Below are 22,828 nucleotides of genomic sequence, written 5' to 3'. Positions count from 1 at the left end.
AAAGAGGTTACAATTTCATAAGTTATGAGTACAATGCTTCTTGATCAATGAGTCAGTGTTCTCCCTCATTTTCCCTACTTCCAGCCCTACCCTCAGATTATGTACTTCATTTTTTTTATGTAATGTTCTTTGGCTCTAATGACTGTATTTGCTCACTCTTTCTCCCTCCATTCATGTGCTCCTCCTTTGCCCTCCCCTCCAGAACATGTTTCATTCTGCTAAACAGTGCATATGTTGTTTAATGGAGTTACACCTTTAGATTCCTCCCCTAAGTTTACCATACTTTAGAGAATTTGTGGGTATATGCATAGAGCTCTGCATATGTATCATGCATGTTTGCATTTTAGATCTATATTCCATATGTGAGAGTAAACATGCACTATGTAATTTATGTGTATTTTCTATAATTATATAACTTCTTGAGTTAGTAGAATTCAGCCTTGAATATTTTCTTTTAGAACATACTTGATTTATTCTGTTCAGTGACAAACAGTACTTTAAAAATTGAATGGGCGCCTCTTAATATCCAGAATAGAAAGTTGAAGAGAAATTATTCAGAAAAAAGCCATATCTCCTATGAAAATATTCATTACTGTGGACTGCAGTGGTTTCTTCAGTGGAAGAGGGGGTTCTTTTTTACAGTGGTTTCTTTACTTCTATAGCCCTATTTTATGGGATGGCTGTTTTATGGTATGAAATATGTAATCTGCATTTGTGATATGAGTACAATCATTTTAAGGATGAAGAGGTGGAGTCCTTTCCTTGTATATGTTGTATCTCTCTACATATAGCACAGACATTCATTAAGTCATTTTGATCACTAATAAATTCCTCAGTTGCCGACTACAAAGTAAAATAAAAATGACTAAAAATTGTTGGAATCTTGAATGCAGTTACTTTTCCTGCCAGGTGTTGTGCTTTAATCCCAGGCATTGCTATTTTATCTGGTTTAGCCATAATTGTCTATAATGGGGAGAGAAGAGAGGGAAGACAACAGGGAAAAGAAGAGAAAAGAGATTTCTACTGTATATCACGAAAACAGCTGATACTTTTGTTTGGAAAAAAGAGAAGCCAGGTTCTTCTGAAATAGTATTAGTAATGGCAGCCTGTAGAAAATTATGGGAAGTGGCTCAGTGGTAGAGTGCTTGCCTTGCATGCATGAGGCCCTAGGTTTGATTCCTCAGTACCACATAAGCAGAAAAAGCTGAAAGTGGTGCTGTGGCTCAAGTGGTAGAGCGCTAGCCTTGAGCTGAAGAGCTGAGGGACAGTACCCAGGCCCAGAGTTCAGGCCCCACGACCGACAAAAAAAAGAAAAAATTATTCCATGGGCTTACTACATTAGCAATATCTAATAGTTATAGAGTGCTATTGGATTCTTAATTATTTCAAGAATTTTTTTTCTAAAAATGAGAAGTTTAGGTTAGAACAGATTTCTAACCCTTTATGCACAGCAAGGTATGTAGAACAAAAATATGCTGCAGAACTTCCACTATATCAAGAACAATTTTAAAGATACAGTTTGACATTTAGAATAACACAGGTTATTTTTCTTCTTCAGCTTCCGGCTGACCTTACCAAGATGCACCTTACAGACAACCCTCACCCACAAGTGACTCACGTGTCCTCTAGTCAGTCTGGTTGTAGCATTGCCAGTGACTCTGGGAGCAGCAGTTTGTCTGATATCTATCAGGTAATACCTTAAGTGGTATGCTGTTCAGGCAGCTTCTTTAAATTTTGCGAATGTCCTGTGCTTATGCCTTACCTTTATCTTTTAACTAGGTTGCTAAATTCAAGCATAAGTTCTTTGGGAAAGTATGCAATAAACATTGTTTAATATTTAAGAGAAGATCTATCTTTGAGAATTCAGTTTAGTCCATTTATATGACTACAGAATTCTTCTGTTTCTTTTGTCCAGGTGCATTTATATTAATACAGAATGATTTCTTGGTTTAAAAATGGTTTTTGAAACAACTGAGCTTAAACTTACAAAAGGTCTGATTTTTATTTTAATTGTTAAAATCTTCTAAAAGTAGAATTCATGAGGAAAAATTAAGGTGGTTTTTGTATTGTAAAGGTTTTGTAATGTGAATTAAATACAAAATTCAGAAGTATACTTACAAACTTACCCATTTTTATAAACAGTTGCAAACTAATGAGATTTTCTGAGATGGCTTGTAACAGAAAAAGGGCTCTGGAAACAGCCATACACTGAGAATCCTCACACAGTCCTGTTGAAATTAAACCAAAAATTACTTTCCAGCTGTTTCATGGTCCTGATAAAGGAATTTCTGTGATGTCTAATTTAGTTGCAATGCCCTATGTCCTGGATCCCAGGGTTTATTTTTGTCATAGATTATGAATATACAACAAATCACTTTGTTGATGATGTTTTAATGCCAGTCCTAAGTCTTGAACTCAGGACCTAGACACTGTTTCTGAGTTTTTTTGCTCAAAGCTAATGCTCTACCACTTGAGCTATAGCTCCACTTGCAGCTTTTTTTTTTCCCCCCCTTTTTTGATGGTTAATTGGAGATGAGAGTGTCAGGGACTTTTCTGCCCAAAAGGCTTAAAACCATGATCTTTGGATTTCTGCCTACTGAGTAGCTAGGATTATAGACGTGAGCCACCAATACCTGGATTAATAATCACTTTTAGTAAAATAAAGGATGAATGACCGTATTAACACCATATTATCACTGTTTTAGCATTATGAGTGAATTAACTTTGCATTCTAAATGGCAGTGGCTGTAAGGTCACTTACTTTGTCTGGCTGTTGAGGTTAATATATTCTAGCCCACCCTAAAAGACTTATTTTATAATATGCTTTACTGTGAACTGGAGAACAGAGTGTATATAACTGCAACAGTGAGGAGTTGTCTCTGAAGCAACTCACTTACATGAGTATCTATAGATTGCCTGCTAGTTTTGTTTGGAGGTCTTTCATTGCCGAATGGTACGTGTTTTTCTAGCTCAACTGCATATTCTACATGCAATAACCAGACACCTGTAATGTACCATTGGCCCTCTTCCCTCAGTCATCACATCACCAAGCTATCTTAAGTTCTGCCTCCTAAATGCTTAATTTTGTTTTAACATTTATTTATAATAAAATTTACTGTGTTTAATATGGCCTACATCAGATGTAGAACATTTCCATTACTCAGAAAGTACTCTATGTCTCTTTGGAGTCATTCTCTTCTGATACCTATCTACCCCCTCTAACTACCAATGGTTTTTTATCTTTACTTTCCAGAAGATCATAATATAGGATCCATATAGCTTTTTTATGATCAGGCATTAAAATGTATTAATTAACCAGTAAGATAAGTTAATGAATTTAGAAGAACAGATAAAAGGTCTATAGAAATACTGTAATTTTGGAATCAAAATAGGAAACCAGAGATTAAAGGAGAAAATTGTGGAAGTGCTGACATCAAAATGCAAAAACATCTTTTAAGATCTACCTTATTTATGGATACGTTATGTAATATCACTGGAGTAAATTGTGTGTGGAAGGCTTGTTTCCAACCAGATCCTCAGGACTAGCAGGGAAGAGTTAAGTATCAGTTCTAGATCCTTGGTATTTCCTTACCCTCAAGCTACCTTGAGGAGCACCTGTTAAAGCTATGAACGTACCCTGTAGTTACAGCTGTACATTGATGATATCTAATCCAGTGTTACTTGAGTTTTCTGATGATGTGTATTTCATTATTGAAGATGGTTCAGATAAGAGCCTTTAATAGTATAAGCAAAGCAATTTCAAATTGTAAAAATATTTTTAATTTGGAGATTTAGAAGAGAGATATCTTAATAGTAACTCTTAGCAAGAAAATTACTTAGATTATTTTATATGTTCAGCTCTACATACACATCACCTGAGTTTTCATGTTTTTGTAATTTAAAAACAAAAGCGTGGTATACCTCATACTTGTAATCCCCTTTAATCAGAAGGTAGAGATCAGGGTTCACCATTGGATGCAGATCCGGGGAAATAAGGGACTTCATCTCAATAAATAAGCCAAACAGTGGTGGTGTGCACTTGACATCCTACATGGGAGGCAGAGATCAGGAGGATCATCTTCGGTGGCTATCCTGGGCAAAAGGGCAAAATTGTGAGACCCTATCCAAAAAATAACCAAAGCAGAAAGGGCTAGCAATGTGGCTCAAGTACTGAAGCACCTACCTAGCACGCGCAAGGCCCTCTCCCAACCCTAGTACTGCCAAGAAAATAATTTCTAATGGAACTCAGAGAAACTTCAATTATTTATCACAGTCAGAAAAAAATGCTAGTAATGCTTTCAGTTTGACTATGTTTAAATCAGATTAGCTTAAAATGTAGTTGAAAGTGTGCATTAAGATGTTAGAATGTTCTTGGATAGAATATTTTATGCATCTTCCAAGAATACTCAAGAGAATAAGGAGTGCTTCTTCCTAAATTCCTTTTTCTATTTCAGTCTTGTCTAAGCTGGAAAATTGTGAAATACTGACTCTTAAACAGAAGCATTTGTCTTTTCATTAACTCATTCTTACATAGCCCAAGGCATGCATTCATCTACCATCTTGTTTTTCGTTTGTATATTGGATAAAAGCGAATTCCTAATACTCCTGTGTTCTAGCATGATTCCTGACTATAAGTTATGCCAGAACTCAGGTGCCACATCTCTACTGCCATGACCTATTGTCACCTCAGCTAGCCTTGCCCCACCAAATGTTCTTCTACCTGTCTTTAACATTTCTTTTAAGAATATTATCTTGTGTTTAGTCATACTCTGTTACCTTTTTTTAAATTACCATTTCTTAAAATTCTCGCTTGAAATAATTTGCAAGAATATTGTGGCTTTATTTAATCTTTTACTCTTTAAACATACTTAGTATCACCATTACCTAACTTGTACTCTTCACTGCAAGTTTGAAGCCTTTCACCTCTCACCACAATCTGTAATCTATTCCCCTACTTAGACTCTAGGATCTGACAAAATGGACATGCCCTTCTTTTAGCACATGTGCTTTGTCCTAGCTTGTGGGAGTCATGTACTTCTCCCTATGGTTTCGCCTTAATGATACTTTAATTTGTCTCTCTGTACTTTTCCAACAGAAAATGAGTGCCCTTCCTCCACCCCATTGGAACCCCACAGCAATTTTTCTGGAGCTCATACTACTTTCCCACTGTGGGGCTTCTCTTTTCATGACTTTTCTAAACTTGACATTTGGCATCATCAGAGTAAATTTATGAACATCAGAGTTTGTGTCTTACTCATAACTCTTTATCTTCTGCTGAGTCAAGCCCAGTGAAACATTGAAAGTGTGAGGTTTTGGTTTTGTACTTGCCCTAAATTTAAAACAAAGTTTTGAAAGTTTATATAACTCTTAATCCTAGCTTGTAGTTCCTCTCATTCTTGCTTCTTTTATATCTAGAGGCCCATAGAAAGAAGATATCTTCTGATGGTTTATTTGGGAAAAGACTAGCTCATCAGAAAATCACCTCAGGCTGATTGCCTCACTAAATTATATTTACATGATCACAGGTACACATAAAACAGGAGTGAAAAAATATGATTAATATTAGTCTTATCTACCAATATGCTCCCCTCCTCCCTTATTTATCGGTCTTTCTGAGGGCCTACTGTATTCTAAGACAAAGCAGTTGGAAGACCAGGACTCAACTTGCTGCATACTCTATCTTAATGAATATGGAGTGTAATATTTTTATTAAAATATGGAACACTTCACCAATATGCTTAACTTGGAGCCCTGATAGTATCTGTATCATTCTAAATGTAGTATATGGGCTGTGAATGAGCACAAAATATGGAGTATATTTTAACTCACATTTTTTGTACTACTCTTGCTATTTTCACATGAGGCCCTAAGATTTCTGTTAATACCTTTTGGAGGCTGGGCATTAGTCCTAGCTGTGGGGAGGCTGAGGTCAGGAGGATTTGGATTCAAGAATAGTCCAAGAAGAAAAAGTCTTTGATACTTCTTCTCAGTTGTTGGTAGTAGTATTTGCCTGTCATTCTAGCCGTATGGAGACTGAGATCTGGAAGATTGCAGCTCTGCTGGGGCAGAACAGTCTGAGACTTCATCCCGGTGAAAAGAAGTTGGGTGTGATGTTGCATGCCTTTCATCCAGGCTTGGCTAAGGAAGTCAAAAATAGCTCATGGTCCAGGCATGTACCTAGGAAGGAAGAAAGACCCTTGATCTTAAAAAAAAAAAAAAAAAAAGCACAAAAAAAATAGCACTGAAAAAATAGCACTCGTAGAGTACCTGTCTAGCAAGTGTGAGGTCTGAGTTGAAACTCTAGAACCTTTTTTGGCTTTTTTCTCCCCTCTCAACTTGAGTTTGGTTTGTTTGTATTGTCCTTAATTCAAGTTTACTTTTTTTTTTTTTTTTAAGTCGTGAGGCTTGAACTCTAGGCTTGGGTACTGTCCCTGCGCTCTTCAGCTCAAGGCAAGAACTGTACTGCTTGAGCCACAGCAATCTTCTGGTTTTCTGGTGGTTTTTGGAGATAAGAGTCTCAAGGACTTGCCTGCCCGGGCTGGCTTTGAACTGCAATCCTCAGATCTCAGCCACCTTAGTAGCTAGGATTACAGGCGTGGGCCACCAGCATCCAGCTTAGTTTACTCATACTTTATACTTTCTTTCTGAAGTTTATTCCTTTTTTTCTTCATAAGAGCATACCAGCTAGTCATAATATAGAATTGCCTTTCTGTATGACCCTAATTTAGGCTAGTGTCACACTGTATAGCTTTTAAAAAGTAGAAATTTATTTTTCACAGTTTTGAAAACAGTGACATCCAAAATCAAGGTGTTAGTAGACTTTCTATCTATACCACTGATAGTTCCGTTCACCTGTGCTTTTGTGGTAGAATAAGCTCCCTGTGGCCTCATTTACTGGTATTAATGGCCCTCTTCGTAAGTGTTCTCATGACCTAATTACTTTCTTCATGACTTGAGGTCCTCCTACAGGCCTCACCTCCTAATACCTTGGGGACTAAGATTCTAGTATAAGAACTTTAGGGGGCCTGGGCATGTATTTCAGGGAAGACTGGTAGCCTAGCATGTGCCTGATCCTGGTTGTTAATCTACAGCACCTTGGGAGGAGGGAAGAAACAAACAACAACAAAAAAAAGTAAGGTAAAATAGACATCCAGACTACAGTAGACTGATGAAAGTCATCTTGTCTAATTTTAAAGCTCTCAACTTGGGTATTTAGTCTTGATTGTTGACCAGCTACTACTTAAAGCTATGGAGAAATCTAAAGAAAGCACAAATCATAGTCCTATAAAGCAAAACAGCTCTGCTATCACAGCCCTAACTTGAATTAACAAAAGCCAAAGGGATAATTTATTGACTCTCAGAGAAAGCAGAAGCAGCTCTGGCTGCAGAGAATCTGCCTGTCTGTCTCTTTCCGGTCCTTTGGCTCCCTGTGTCTTTCGTGGTTTTCCTCCTGCTCTTTCTGTGATACTCTGTCAGAGATGCCTTTTGCTACATATCCTATGCCTTTTGTTTTTGTTCCTGCATGCTTTGTATTGCTTTGTTACTATGTCTATCTCTTTTCCTCATTGCTTCTCTTGCTGTTTGTTCTATTTTCTCCAACCACCAATAGGCATTTCTATACTGCTATAGATTCTCTTCCCTACTCTGATTGATTGTCTTCCAAGTCTGTGGCCAAAAAGGAAAGGATGTTCTAGTTTAGCTCCACTCAGAGGAACCATCCCTTTCTTCCTTAGGTTACCTTACTAGGTAACAGGGTTCTGTTTCCCACTGGAATCTCTGGGTTGCAGATGAGAGGAACACATTCCCCAAAAGAAAATAGAGCCTCTTCTGGACAGACAAAATAGTAAATGTTAAAATCAGGAAATGAGACAAAATATTTGGAAGAAGCTTCTACAGCCCTCATTGATACTTTGAGTGTCTTGGAATTCCTGTGTGTTAACTCAGTTTTTTTTTTTTTTCTGTAACTGCTTTTAATACTCATTTCTTTTCATTTATGAGTAATAATTAGAAATACTATCTAATAAGCTACTTTAAGAATTTTGTTTTCACTGGATGATGGTGGCTCACGCCTATAATCCTAACTACTCAGGAGGCTGAGATCTGAGGATCAAGCTTTGAAGCCAGTCTAGGCAGGAAAATCTGTGAGTCTCTTATCTCCAGTTAACCACCAGAAAAACCAGAAGTGGTGCTCAAGATAGTAGAGTGCTAGCCAGACAGCAGCAAGGCCCTGAGTTCAAGCCCCATGACTGACAAAAAAAAAAATTCTAAAAGACATCATTATTTTCTGTGAATTAAATTTCAACATAATTTTAACACATTTGCTAGCTCTTTTAAAGATATCTAACACTAATATATTTCCAACTTTGTAGTTGTTAAGTATAAGTTCATTTTAAAATTACTTAGTATATGGTTGGATCCAATTATAAGGGATGGGAAGTGAAGGTTTTGTTTTGTTTCATAGTGGTGATGATTTGCTTTATTTTTTATTACCTTTAATTGTACAAAGAAATTGCCATTCACCAAACTGGATATTGATCAATATCCTAGACCTCTGTGATAGGTCTGTTTTAGTATATATCTGCTTTAGTATATAAATATTTCCAAACTTTCATTCTTAATTTAATTCTTTACAGGGTAGCCTATTCTCTTAAACTTTATTTATCATTTTTGTGTGTTTGCCACGCCACAAACTCACATACTTGAGTTCAAGACCTGAATGCTGTCACTTAGATTTTTTGTTGTTGTTGAAGGATGGCACTCTGCTAGGGCCACAGCTCCATTTCCAGCTATTATGCCTTATCTTTCTTATACTTCATGTTTTAGAGTGGTTTGTAGTTTTGAGAAAGTACAACTTTGTTCCCAGCTTTGTTGGGAAATTTATTAACATATTTAATAATACTTGAATCTCCTGGAAATTTTATATTTATTGGCTCAGATTTATCACCTAGATATCACACTAAGGAAAGATAAGCCTGTATTTGGGACAGAGAGAGACCTTATATAAGTAAACATTTTTGTTGTTGTTATTCTGATGGTAGGACTTTAACTCAGATCCTTGAGCTTTCACTTGGCTTTTTCACTCAAGACTGCTGTTCAGCGGGCGCTGGTGGCTGATGCCTGTAATCCTAGTTACTCAGGAGGTTGAGATCTGAGGATTCACAGTTCAAAACCAGCCCAGGCAGGAAAGTCCGTGAGACTCTTATCTCCAATAAACCGGAAGTGGCACTGTGGCTCAAGCAGTTGAGCACTCATCTTGAGCTGAAGAGCTCAGGGACAGCGCCCAAGCCCAGAGTTCAAGCCCCATGACTGACCAAAAAAAAAAAAACAACTGCTCGCTTTTTTACTAGTTAATTGTAGATACAAGTCTCACGTAGTTTTCTGTCTCATCTGACTTAGAACCATGATCTTCTGATCTCAGCCTTCTGAGTATCTAGAATTACAAGTATGAGCCACCAGTGCCCAATGTAGTTTATTATTTTCATCGTGAAGCATACATTGTCACCTAATCTCTACGATACTTAGTAAGCAGGGTCATTTTTGTTAATTCCAGACTGTAACATAATAAATGATTGAGATTTCTTTCTGTAGGCTACAGAGAGTGAGGTAGGAGACGTAGATTTAACACGTCTTCCAGAGGGACCTGTTGATTCTGAGGATGAAGAAGAGGAGGAGGAAGAGATTGACCAGACAGATCCATTGCAGGGGCGAGATCTTGTTCGAGAATGTCTTGAGAAGGAACCTGCAGATAAAACTGATGATGACATTGGTAAGATACATGCCAGTTTACTTAAGAATCTGCAAAAACTAGTTACCTATTGCAGCTTAACTAATTATACAAAAAAAAATTCAATGACATGAACTAGCATGTATTTATTATTTCATGGTTTTTGTGGGTCAGGAGTTAAAGTGCATCTTAGTTGGGTAATTCTGGCTCAGTATCCTGAGTCAGAATGTCCACAGGGGCTGTAATCATCTGAGTCTTAACTGGATCAAGTTGAGTATCTATGTCCAAGAAAGCAACTCTGAGGCTCAGTAAAGAACCTCAGTTCTTTGTCAGTTGGGTCTTAACCATAGCCTGCTTACTACTTAAAGCATGGGGCAATAGAATCCCCTCCCCCACAAACCAATTGATTCAAGAGATAATAGGGCTGAGGCTACATGTCTTTTATGATTTGGCTTTATAAATGACTTATCTTCATTTCTGCCAGACTCATCACACCAAGCAACTGATACACTATTAGGAAGAGGACTGTATAAGAATGTAAATACCAGAAGTGTGGGATGTTGAGAACTGCCATAAAGGCTATCTGCCAGTTGATAAAACATTTTTCTTTTATTTTCTAAATTAAGTAGTTGTATAAAGCAGTTTGAATTCCACAAGTCAGATTATGAGGACAATGCATCTTGATCAATCCCTAAAACCTAAACTTTGATTGCATCAAACTGATTTTCTTCTTTATGCCATAAGATACTTTATTGTTGTTGTTGTTATGCATTGGGACTGAGGCTTGAACTCAGAGCCTATGTTCTTGCTCAGCTTTTTGCTCACAGTTGACCCTTTACCACTTGAGCCATACTTCCAGTATATCATTTTGTTGGTTAATTGGAACTGGAATCTCATGGACTTTTCTGCATAGGTTGGCTTCAAACCATGATTCTTCATGTCTTAGCCTCCTCAGTAACTAGAATTACAGGGCAAGCCACTGGTGCCCAGGTCCGCAAGGTACTTTTTAAAACATAGCAAACTGAACATTCAGTGTGTATGATTTTGAAGATTTTTCCAAACAACATTTGTAGGTTTCTAATCTGAAAGATAGGTATCTATCTAAAATGTTGTTACAGGGGCTGGGAAGGTGGCTCAGTGGTAGAGCCCTTGCCTTGCATGCATGAGGCCCTGGGTTCAATTCCTCAGCACCACATAAGCAAAAAGAAAAAAAGCCGGAAGTGGTGCTATAGCTCAAGTGGTAGAGCGCTAGCCTTGAGCTGAAGAGCTGAGGGACAGCGCCCAGGCCCAGAGTTCAGGCCCCACGACGACCCCCCCCCCCCCAAAAAAAAAAAATGTTGTTACAGTCTTGTGTAATGTATTACAGAACTAGTTACTATAACTTTGATTGGAAAATTGAATGCTAAAGTACTTTTTTCTCCCTCCCATCTGATTTATTTTCTGAGACAATGTCTGTATAGCACAGTCTGGCCTGGAACTTGTGGTTCTCTTGCCTCAGATCCTGGGATTTTAGGCCTGCCTCACTCCTCCCAGCAGAGAAGAGCAGTTTACATGATAAATTTTATACTAGCTATTTTCACAGTTTTTATAAAAGTTATATGATAGCATCATTATCATACCATTGAATGGATTAAGGAACTCATGTTCCTTAAGTAATAAATATTAAATGCTGTTATGAAGTTGCTTTGATAGATCTTGAGCTCAGATTCACATTTGTTAGTCCCTAATTTAATTACTTGGCATTTATTAATACTGTTGAAAAAAAGAAAAAAAAACTATAAACTCATTAAGTGATATCAGTGATCCTGGTTACTCAGGAGGCTGTTTGGGAGACTCTTATCTCCATTTAACCACCAAAAAAAAACTGGAAATGGAGTTGTAGCTCAAGTTGTAGAGGATCAGTCTTGAGCACAAAAGATCAGGGATAGCACCCTGGCCCAGAGCAAGCCCCAGAACCAGCACAAAAAGAAATACAAATAAAAAGGACCCTTTCATTAATCTAGTAAAGAGCTTCCCTAAACCACCCCACAGTGGTATCTGAAGCTTACAAATTAAACTCTCCAGTATTATCTGAACCCATGTAGTTTGCTGATTTTCTCCAAGGGTTGTAAATTCTGTTTTCTCGTGTGTGTGTGTGTGTGTGTGTGTGTGTGTGTGTGTGTGTGTGTGTGTGTGTGTGTGTGTGTGTGTGTGTGTGTGTGTGTGTGTGTGTGTGTGTGTGTGTGTGTGTGTGTGTGTGTGTGTGTGTGTGTGTGTGTGTGTGTGTGTGTGTGTGTGTGTGTGTGTGTGTATTCTGTTTTCTCGTGTGTGTGTGTGTGTGTGTGTGTGTGTGTGTGTACTAAAAACTGATTTCTGTTTACTTAATAGTAATTGTGTCTCGGTTTCTTTTTTTTGTGTGGGGGGGTGTGGGGGGTCCGGTTGTGGGGCCTGAACTCTGGGCCTGGGCGCTGTCCCTTAGCTCTTCAGCTCAAGGCTAGCGCTCTACCTCCCCACTTCTGGCTTTTTTCTTTTTGCTTATGTGGTGCTGAGGAATTGAACCCAGGGCCTCAGGCATGCAAGGCAAGCACTCTACCACTGAGCCAACTTCCCAGCCCCAGTGTCTCGGTTTCTTTAGCAACATAAATTCATAAGTTGATTAGAAAACTCGGTATTGTGAATTTTGTTGTATGTATGAGGTATTCTCTTTGGTGGTCTTCATTCTAGAATTTCTACTTTTCCATAGAGCAATTGCTTGAGTTTATGCACCAGCTCCCTGCTTTTGCAAACATGACCATGTCTGTGAGGAGAGAGCTATGCTCAGTGATGATCTTCGAAGTGGTGGAGCAGGCTGGAGCTGTTATTCTTGAAGATGGGCAAGAGGTAAGTTAGCAAATAAACATCATAGGTTATTGTGATCAATATCAGCTGTTTACTAATTTTACTTTTAGGAGAATTAATTTCCATAAACTTGTATAAATCCTGAGCTTTTGTGTTTTAAACTATTTCAAGTACATACCAAGTTTGAGGTAGTTATAATGTATTTCCTAGCAGTGTACTTTATGGAGCACGCTAAACAAACTTTTTGTTTCTCAAATTAAGTTATAAGATTTTTTTAAAACAGTGCTTAATTATCATTCTATTGGCATTTATATTGTTGGTGTTTAAAATGTTTAGGAGGCCAGGCACTGGTGGTCACACCTGTAATCCTAGCTACTCAGAAGGCTGAGATCTGAAGATTGCAATTCAAAGACAGCCCAGGCAGAAAAGTCTGTGAGATTTTTTTTTTTTTTTTTTTTTTTTTTTTGGTGTGGGGCCTGAACTCGGCTGGGCACTGTCCCTGAGCTCTTCAGCTCAAGGCTAGCGCTCTACCACATGAGCCACAGCACCACTTCTGGCTTTTTCTGTATATGTGGTGCTGAGGAATTGAACACAGGGCCTCATGCATGCAGGGCAAGCACTCTACCACTGAGCTACCTTCCCAGCCAGTCTGAGAGACTTTTATCTCCAATTAATCACAGAAAAAGCCAGAAGTGGCACTATGGCTCAAGTGGTAGAGCGCTAGCCTTGAGCATAAAGGAACTCAGGGACAGTCCCCAAGCCCAGAGGTCAACAACAGGACCTGCTCCCCCTAAAGAATGTTTAGTAGTTGGTTCCCATCCTTTTTCTCATTTTATATGATAGAAATTCTTTTTTAAAGGAACAAATGAAGAATATTGTTGCCAGTGCCTCCTAGTAAAATGCTTACGTTGAAGCATTTTTCTGGCAATTGTGTTTAAAACTGCTCAGATGGTGGCTTATAGATGGAGAAAGACCTTCATGGGGTTGAAAGTATTAGGCTACTAGGTAGTGGTGGCTATTTTTATTATAAAATTAGTAAGGATTAATGCAGAGATGTTAGTGAACACTGTCATTTACTACTAATAGGAATATAAACTGGTATGGCATTTCTGGAGTCATGTAGAAATCCTTAATGTGGCACCAAAGTATTCATTCTCTAACCTTTTGTTCTAGTTACAAATTTCTATTCTGAGGACCTAATATAAAACTTACTTAGAGCCCGGTGCCAGTGGCTCACGCCTATAATCCTAGCTACTCAGGAAGCTGAGGTATGAGGATTGTGGTTCAAAGCCAGCCGGGGCAAGAAAGTCTGTGAGATTCTTATGTCGAATAAACCACCAGAAAAACTGGAAGTGGTGCTGTGGCTCAAGTGGTAGAGCGCTAGCCTTGAGCTAAAGAGCTGAGGGACAGCACCCAGGCTGAGTTCAAGTCTCACGACTGACCAAAAACAAAAAAACTTAGTTATGTCAAAACATCACTGGGCCTACCAAAATGTAACCAAAAAAACCTAACATTTATTTATTTATTGCTTGCTTGCCTGCCTGCCTGCCTGCCTGCCTGCCTGCCTGCCTGCCAGCCTGCCACCGGTTCTGGTGCTTGAACTCAGGGCCTGGGTGCTGTCTCTGAGCTGCTTTTTTTGCTCAAGGCTAGCACTCTTATCACTTGAGCCACAGCTCTACTTCCAGCTTTTGGAGATGAGTCTCATGGATTTTTCTGCCTAGGCTACAATCCTCAGATCTCAGCTTCCTTAGTATCTAGGATTTATGAGTGTGAACCAGCAGAGCCCAGCATAACAAAATTATTATATAGCCAAAAAATTATACTATTTTTCCTCAGAGACCTTGATCAGTAATGAAAGTCCTTGATTTCCTTTGATGACTAAAAATAAACTATAATGGTTTACAGAAATATGGAATACAATGTTAGTGGCAAATTAATACTATAAATATATCTTATTTTTAAATCATGCACATTGTGCTTTTTGCTAGACTCTGGCTCAAAGTTAACATGTAAAAAAGATTATTAAAACTTTCATTTTTCCCTATAGCTGGATTCATGGTATGTTATTTTAAACGGCACTGTAGAAATCAGTCATCCAGATGGAAAAGTTGAAAATCTCTTTATGGGAAATAGTTTTGGAATTACTCCCACTCTGGATAAGCAGTACATGCATGGAATTGTCAGGACTAAAGTAGATGACTGTCAGGTAAGCTTCTTTTTTGGTCAGATAGTATTTTTTTTTTTTTTTAGATTTAAAAATGGCAGAAACTTTTTACTTTGAAACAGGAAAATATTTGGGAATTAGGAGTTTCAATAAATTATAATTAATAAAGTAAACTAGATTTTATGTCTGCTTCAAGCTTTTGTGGAATTAAACAAACTGAAGTTTTAAGAGACAGACTGTATCAAATAAATGCTGTTTTAATTTTGGAATTCGGACATTAGCAAGCTCAGAATCTTTTTAGTTTTGAAAAAGGAAAGAAGTAGGAACTTCGGAGTTTTTTCTGACTTAGTCCTGCTTCGTGTTTTGTATGCATAGTGTCTATTTTGAGAGAAGTAGATGTTCACTTCTCTTTTTAAAAGAGCAGAATTCAGATGGATTTGACTTCTTATGACTCTTTGTGTATGAATTGTTTTACCTTGAGTTTTGTGCTAAAGATTGAAAGAATTGAAAGAAAAAGAACTGATGCCACTTGGTTTCTTGCCTTTGTGCTCTGCCTTGGTGCGCAGTGATATATTTTTGTACTATAGATTCCTTAATTGTCCCCATATTGTTCTTGGACAGTTTGTCTGCATAGCTCAGCAGGATTATTGGAGAATTTTAAATCATGTGGAGAAAAACACCCATAAAGTTGAAGAAGAGGGAGAAATTGTTATGGTGCATGAACACCGTGAGCTAGACAGAAGTGGGACCAGGAAAGGACACATTGTAATCAAGGTGGGTGTTTTTACTTATTTTTCTAGACATTCATAAACTTAAGAGTTTTCATGTTGCTTTAGAAAAGCTTTTTTAAAGTGGGGGAGGAGAGTAAGTAATAGAAGGTTAATCTGATCAAACTGTGATTCATATGTGTATTAAATATGGTATTTATAACCCCCTTGTACAATTACTATACACTATTTTTTAAAGACTTTGAACCACTTTTAAATAATGTAATAATAGCATACTGTAATTTAAATAAATATCTTGGCTCTTTTGCTTTTCTCTAAGCTTTTCTCTCATCTTTACTATGAAAGATATGTTTTTGCCATTTAATATCCTTATAGATAGGTATTACTTTAGAATATATTGATTAGCATTTTTCTTCTCAAGTATATGTTTATCCATTGATAGCTAGTTGATTCCAACAAAAAATAGCCATATTTGGGGGAAAAAATTCAAAGACTAGCTACAGAGACATAGACGTAAGGAGACTGAGATGAAAAGAGACTGAGATGAAAATGCTAATTGTTGCTAAATCCTTATACCATTGAAGTAGGTGTTGACTAACACTTTGATCTTAATTTTCTTAATTGAAAATGGAAATAAACAGGCAGTAATGTTAGGGCTAAATGAGGTAGATTTAAAACTTCAGCATAATTATAGGTCTGAACATTAATCCCCATACTATTTCCTTCCTCTGAGTCCCAGTCTCTATTCCTTCTTTCTCCCCTTGTCTCTTTGAAAGCATGTGAATGCAAAATAGAGCAATTATAGTCAGAAGGGAAGAAATTAATACATAACTTTCTCTTTTTAAATGTGTCATTATTCATTGCAAACAGTATAAGGGAAACTGGAGAGATGATATAAATCTCATGTCATAGCTTTTCTTCCTTGGGAGTTCCTCAGATCTCTTTCCATAAACGTTTATGTGTTAAGCTTTGTAGAAAAGATGTACTACCATAGGAAAATAAATATACTTTTTTTTTTTTAAGTTGTGGGGCTTGAACTCTGGGGTTGGGCACTGTCCCTGCGCTTTTCAGCTCAAGGCAAGCACTCTACCACTTGAGCCACAGCAGCACTTCTGCTTCTCTGGTGGTTTATTGGAAATAAGAATCTCACAGACTTTCCTGCCTGGTTTGGCTTTGAACTGTGATCTTCAGATCTCAGCCTCCTGAGTAACTAGGATTACAGATGTGAGCCACCAGTGCCTGGCTACATTTTTATTTTTAAGTAACAGTTATTTTTATTTAAAATTGTATTTTTTATTTTATTTTTGTGAGCATATGCAGTACTGAGGCTTGAACTCAAAGCCTCTTGTTCTTGTTTTTTTGCTAACAGCTGGTGGTCAGCCACACCTCCACTTTTGCCTTTTTCTGGCTTCAAACCTTGATCCTTAGATCTCAGCCTTTGAGTACCTAGGATTGAAAATATAAGCCACCAGCTCAGTAAATTGCACCTTACACTCATTTTCTCTTTTGGAGGAAACTCCTATTTTTTTAGAGAAAAGTTTTAAGACCAGTACAGAGAGAGTTCTCTGGGTCAGATTCTCCTACTTTACAATATTTCATTATATTTGCTCAAATGGTTGTTTTAAGCCATTTGAGAACAGACTGTAAATGGGCTGCCTTGTCATGTCGACATATTCCTAAAGCAAGAACACCTCCTGCGTATGCATAATAGTCTTTCAAGTTAGTAAACACTATTGTAACATTGCCCAGAGACCCAGTTAGATTTCCACCAGTGATCTCATCAGTGCCATTCTTTTATTTCTGGTTCCATCCAGGACTATAGTTTATTTAGTTATGATGTCACATTGATGTACTTGAGTTGCTTAGTTTTTCTGTTACATGTTTCCTCAGCAGGCTTGAAGAGCACAGAGCTTATATCCTGTAGTAGGTGGTGGCTTTACCTAGACCTATCAGTTTCATCATGGCCAAACTCAAGTCATGCTTTCCTGAAAGGAATTCTAGAGAAAGAATGATGTGTTCTCGGCACTGGGGTATACAAATTGTTGATCTTTACCACCACTGGTGAAATTAACCTTCCTATACAGTCAGTGTTATCTAAGTTTCTTCACTGTGAAGTCATCATTTGACCTTTTGTAATTGATAACTACCTAGGAGAGAAATGTTCTGAGATATTACCAATATTTTATCCATGACTATAGGTTTATGGGCAGCAACAACTGTGTGCAAACCTCTACCTACTAGTTCGTATAGCCATTGACTACTCCTGCCTAAACTATTACTACCCTATTTCCATAATTTCTTCTGTTTATTATAAAAACAGGCTTTCTCTTGTATAGATTCATATGTTAGTCTCATAATCTGTATCATTGTGACCAATGAACCCTTCTTTAAGCTGACTCCTGTATTCTTTGAGCACTTCTTTCGTACCTGTCAAATAATACGCCTCATTATAAATATTTTCTATATCCATTTCTCCGTAGAGCTCATATTTCCAAAGTGGATGATAACAGCATTTATAAAACAAGATCTGCATCTGACTGTATTTATTACAACTGAGGCAGCATTATTAGGAGCCTATCATTGGATGTAGCTAGGAAATGTGCATATTTATTACACATATACATCTATAAGACCTACAGCATACTGGTTGGCCACTATGTCTGATGTGTACACATCCATAACTTTGTATACATTAAGCCACCATGAGCTTATGGTTTTTCACTTCCAGTTCCAGTATTATACAACAGAGTTTTCTCTGTTTGTCCATGTTTAGTAATACTGCCATCAGCAGTACTACTCTGTACTTTACTTATTTGCTCATTGTAACCAATCTCTACCATGCTAATATAACCATGCCAGTCATTTTGCCTACCATCTCTGTACCCTTTGTCCAAGCATCTACCCTTCCTGTTTACCTGTGAATGCATGCCTCTGCACAAATTTGGGGCTAATCTTTAAAGTTTTAAAGTATAGCCCAGTCTCTGTGGGAATCCTGCACAGGTGGTTTACCCAGTCAGAATGATGGCCTGTCTTTAATGTTGGTCAGTTCTCATCCTTGACTTTGCTACATACGCTCTAAGAAGAGTTAGGTTACCCTAAATCATGATTGGCCTGAATAATAAAGCTGTTTGATATTCTCAGGCTTAATGTTTTGGATCATTGATACCTAGCCATAGTTGATTTTTATAAAAAGCTTTATGATCTGGTAAGCTGTGATGGCTAATAAGTTATTAAATTGGTTCAGGAGCTCATAAAGAAGCAGTAGGAAATACTGGGAACAGCCATGCATTTAAAACTCTGAATGGATGGAAAAATTTATTTACAGTACCTGGGTACCAGGCTCTTGCCTGTAATCCTAATTACTCAGGAGGCTGGGATCTGAGGATCATAGTTCATAGCCAGCTGGAGTAAGAAAGTCCATGAGATTCTTATTTCCCGTGAACTTCCAAAAGTAGGAAGTATAGCTGTGACTCAGGTGGTAGAACCACTAGCAAAAAATGCTCAGGGACAGCTCTCAGGCTGATTCAAGCCCTGAGCACCATAAAAAAATATATATATAAATAAAAATAAAACCTAAACCAAAAAAAAAACTATCTAAAGGACTTCTGGTTCCCTCCAAAATGGTGATGAAGCAAAGGAAACCATAGAAGAGGAAATTTCTGTTAAGGAAGTAGCAACTGTAAAAGTAGCTGTGTTGAACTAGTATTTTATTCCTACAACTTGGAACAGTAGAGAATTTGAGGTGAATTCAGTTTGGAAGTGCGTGCTTGCTTAATTTCTTGCCTCCCTTTTTCTTTTCCTTTTTTATTTTTTGTTTTATTTAACTCTTGTTTCTTCCATCTTTGTCTTGGACAAGCAATACATGCCCTCATTGTCGCAGAAGTGGTAATAACAGCCCACAGAAGAGAGAAATGAGTGAAATGCCACTGGATGCTGTTGGGTACTTAGTGCTCTTCTTGTTCTCACTCTAAACCTCGGGGTGCTGCTGAATTACAGCTTAGAGAAGTTACCTTCTCCCAGTGGTAATGGGTTAACAATGAAACTCTACTTTGGGGATTCATTATAAGGGGCTGACTGTAAAGAGGAATTACCAATAGGAGTTACTTGAATCCTGAGCTGTTTATTTTCCAAATCCTTGGATTTTTAGGCAACACCTGAGCGTCTCATCATGCATTTGATAGAAGAACATTCCATTGTGGACCCAACCTATATAGAAGATTTTCTGTTAACTTATAGAACATTTCTTAAAAGTCCTTTGGATGTTGGAGTCAAACTATTGGAATGGTTTAAGATTGACAGCTTAAGGGACAAGGTTGGTTTTATAAATACACAAAGCATGAATGTGACTTTCACCTTTACATTTGATTGTTACTTTTTTGCAGTTGTTAGGTTAAATATTTACGTTCACTAGAAAATTTTTAGTAGGCATATATATGAAACTGATTTCTTTTATGACAGAGTAGCCTGTTTAAAATGGACATGAAACTTAAAAGGCTCATGCCTGTAATTTTAACTACTCAGGAGGCTGAGATCTGAGGATCAGGCTTTGAAGCCAGCCAGGGCAGGAAAGTCTGTGAGACTCTTGTCTCCAATTAACCACCAAAAGCTGGAAGTAGAGCTATGACTCAAGTGGTAGAATGCTAGCCTTGAGCAAAAAGGTATTTAAGAACAACATCCAGGCCAGAGTTCAAGGCCCAGGACCAGCAAAAAAAGGGCAAAACTCAAAATAACGTTGTAATACAGTTTGGGGTTTGTTTTTGTTTTTGGTCAGTCATGGGGCTTGAACTCAGCCCGGGTGCCATCGCTCAGCTCTTCAGCTCAAGGCTAGTGCTGTACTGCTTGAGCCACAGCACCACTTCCAGTTTTTCTGGTGGTTTATTGAAGATAAGAGTCTCATGGAGGGCTGGGAAGGTGGCTCAGTGGTAGAGCGCTTGCCTTGCATGCTCAAGGCCCTGGGTTCGATTCCTCAGCACTGCATAAGCAAAAAGAAAGAAAAAAGCCGGAAGTGGCGCTGTGGCTCAAGTGGTAGAGCGCTAGCCTTGAGCAGAAGAGCTGAGGGCCAGCGCCCAGGCCCCACGACCGGACCCCCCCCCCAAAAAAAAAAAAGAGTCTCATGGACTTTCTTGCTCCTTGCCGGCTGGCTTTGAACCACAATCCTCAGATCTCAGTCTCCTGAGTAGCTAGGATTACAGGCATGAGCCCAGCTCTATAATACAGTTTTAAAGTCAGGAAACATGATAAGTACTTTAAATTTTTACCAACATGGTTGTTTCTTAAGATCAATAAAGCATTTATAAAGCTGATTAATAATTTAGAGTATTTACCAAATAAACTTCTAGAGGACTTAGATTGCTTTTAAGCCTGAGAATGAGAATATTCTAACAGACTCTATTAATCATTCAAAAATATTTGTCAAATCTGAATTTTTCTCTCTTGTGACATATTTAAATCTTCAGTACTTTTTTGCATTAAACATCATCTGCTATTTTAAATTGGTTATTTTACCTTATTTCATGGATATTTGAATATTTAGTGAAAAACTAATGATGCCTCCACAGATAGGTAAGAAGTAAGTTATTTTAAGAAAGTAAAAGGCAGATTATCTCTGAGTTTATTTTTTTATTTTTCTTGGTCCGGTCTTGGGGCCTGAACTCTGGGCCTGAGCGCTGTCCCTCAGCTCTTCAGCTCAAGGTTAGTGCTCTACCACTTGAGCCACAGCACCACTTCCGGCTTTTTTTTTCTTTTTGCTTATGTGGTGCTGAGGAATCGAACCCAGGGCCTCAGGCATGCAAGGCAAGCGCTCCACCACTGAGCCAACTTCCCAGCTCTCTGAGTTTATTTTAAAGGAAATAAGTTGGATGTGAGTAGACTCTGGAATTCTATTATTTAGAAACTAAGATATCTAAAACTAAAGGCTCCAGCTCCATTCTCCTCCCCTTTTCTGGAATTAAATATAGTTACTTTAGTTATTGAGAGATAAGATATGAAAAAATGAACCAGGCCCTTGAACAGTATGCAGAAATGTACTCAAAATGTATCAGAATTTACTCAGAACTACTCTGGATGTTTTGTTGTCTTTTTTTTTTCAGTACTGGAGTTTGTGAGCTTCGTTCTTGCTAAGCTAGTACTCATCCATATGAGCCAGGCTTTTTGCTGGTTATTTCAGAAATATACTCTAATGAACTTTTTTGCTCTGGCTGCCTTTGACGTCAGTCCTCCAGGTCTTTGTCCTCCCAAGTAGCTAGGATTACAGTCGTGAGTCATCAAGTTTTTTGTTGAAATTAGTGCTTGCATTTTAATGTAAAGCTTATATTTTAAGGAGATTGCATATTTCTTTTAGTGAGTACTCAGGAGTCCTACTCTTATTACTGTGTACTCAGGGAAGCAAAAGTTGAAACTAAACCATGCTACTCTCTTAGAGATGATCTTTTAGTGTACAAGGAAAGGGTAGAGGTTTGTCCATACAGGCCAGTGCCTCTTTTTAGGACATGCTTTTGAAATTGACTTAATTCAAAATGAATATTTCTGATAACCATATGTTGCCTCCTTATGTTTCCACAGGTGACACGAATTGTATTATTATGGGTAAATAATCATTTCAATGACTTTGAAGGTGATCCTGCTATGACTCGATTTCTAGAGGAATTTGAAAAACATCTGGAAGATACAGTATGTCTCAAAGATTTTTTCTTCAAAGTTTAGGAGTCTTCTTACCCACTCAGTAGGAACAGAAACTCAGAACAGCAGTTTCTCTGATCTTCTCTCCTAATTTTATTTTTTTCCCTTCTTTGAGGAATTTGAACTCATGACCTCGTCTTGTTAGATAGCTGCTCTACCCCTTGAGCACACATCCCCAGCCTTTCACTTGCATTATTTTTCAAGTAAAGTCTCAGTTTTTGCCTGGGGCCAGCCTAAAATGACATGATCCTTCTTCCTGCAGTCTCCTGCATAGCTGAGACCATAGCTTACATCACCATGCTTGGCTTATCTTAGATCTCCATTAAGACTTCATAGGTCATTTCCTGCATGCAATTTCACCTTTTCAAATATACACTGCCTAAAATAATTCACTGAAGATCTCAGCTTCTGCAGTAGCTATTCATGAGTCTATTCTCCCTGTCAGATACAAAACTGGATTACGTGTTCCAAGCAAATTGGAGTTGTAGGAAAGAATGTGCAGCATATTGCTAAATTAAAATCCAGCTTCCAGTGTCTACTACATATATGAATTTAGGTGCATTACATAACCTTTATATTTTGTTTTATTTGAAAGCATAATCCTATGGCTAAGTGCATGTCAGAAGTGGTAGAACATTCCCAAAGCACTAGATTCTCTCTCTCTCTCTCTCTCTCTCTCTCTCTCTCTCTCTCTCTCTCTCTCTCTCTCTCTCTCTC

The 22,828-nt window shown here is 37.9% G+C and overlaps 1 protein-coding gene across 9 annotated transcripts in view; it reads left to right on the top strand.

The window, feature by feature from the left end:
• The window catches only part of Rapgef6 (Rap guanine nucleotide exchange factor 6), a 149,734-nt gene that overhangs the window by 69,974 nt on the left and 56,932 nt on the right, over window positions 1-22,828 (top strand). For 8 of the 9 annotated variants that reach the window (XM_069993675.1, XM_069993679.1, XM_069993674.1 and 5 more), the window contains 7 exons: window positions 1,559-1,690; window positions 9,589-9,766; window positions 12,447-12,583; window positions 14,589-14,747; window positions 15,327-15,479; window positions 19,581-19,745; window positions 21,995-22,102. In XM_069993675.1, the coding sequence (XP_069849776.1) occupies window positions 1,559-1,690; window positions 9,589-9,766; window positions 12,447-12,583; window positions 14,589-14,747; window positions 15,327-15,479; window positions 19,581-19,745; window positions 21,995-22,102 (1,032 nt within the window). The remainder of the gene's footprint in view (window positions 1-1,558; window positions 1,691-9,588; window positions 9,767-12,446; window positions 12,584-14,588; window positions 14,748-15,326; window positions 15,480-19,580; window positions 19,746-21,994; window positions 22,103-22,828) is intronic. The other variant, XM_069993676.1, reaches the window with a different exon arrangement.

The sequence above is a fragment of the Dipodomys merriami genome, unplaced genomic scaffold (genome assembly GCF_024711535.1).
Source record: "Dipodomys merriami isolate MVZ:Mamm:240054 unplaced genomic scaffold, mDipMer1.0.p SCAF_44, whole genome shotgun sequence".
In the NCBI taxonomy this organism is placed as follows: domain Eukaryota; kingdom Metazoa; phylum Chordata; class Mammalia; order Rodentia; family Heteromyidae; genus Dipodomys; species Dipodomys merriami.
This window is presented reverse-complemented; position numbering and strand designations above follow the sequence as displayed.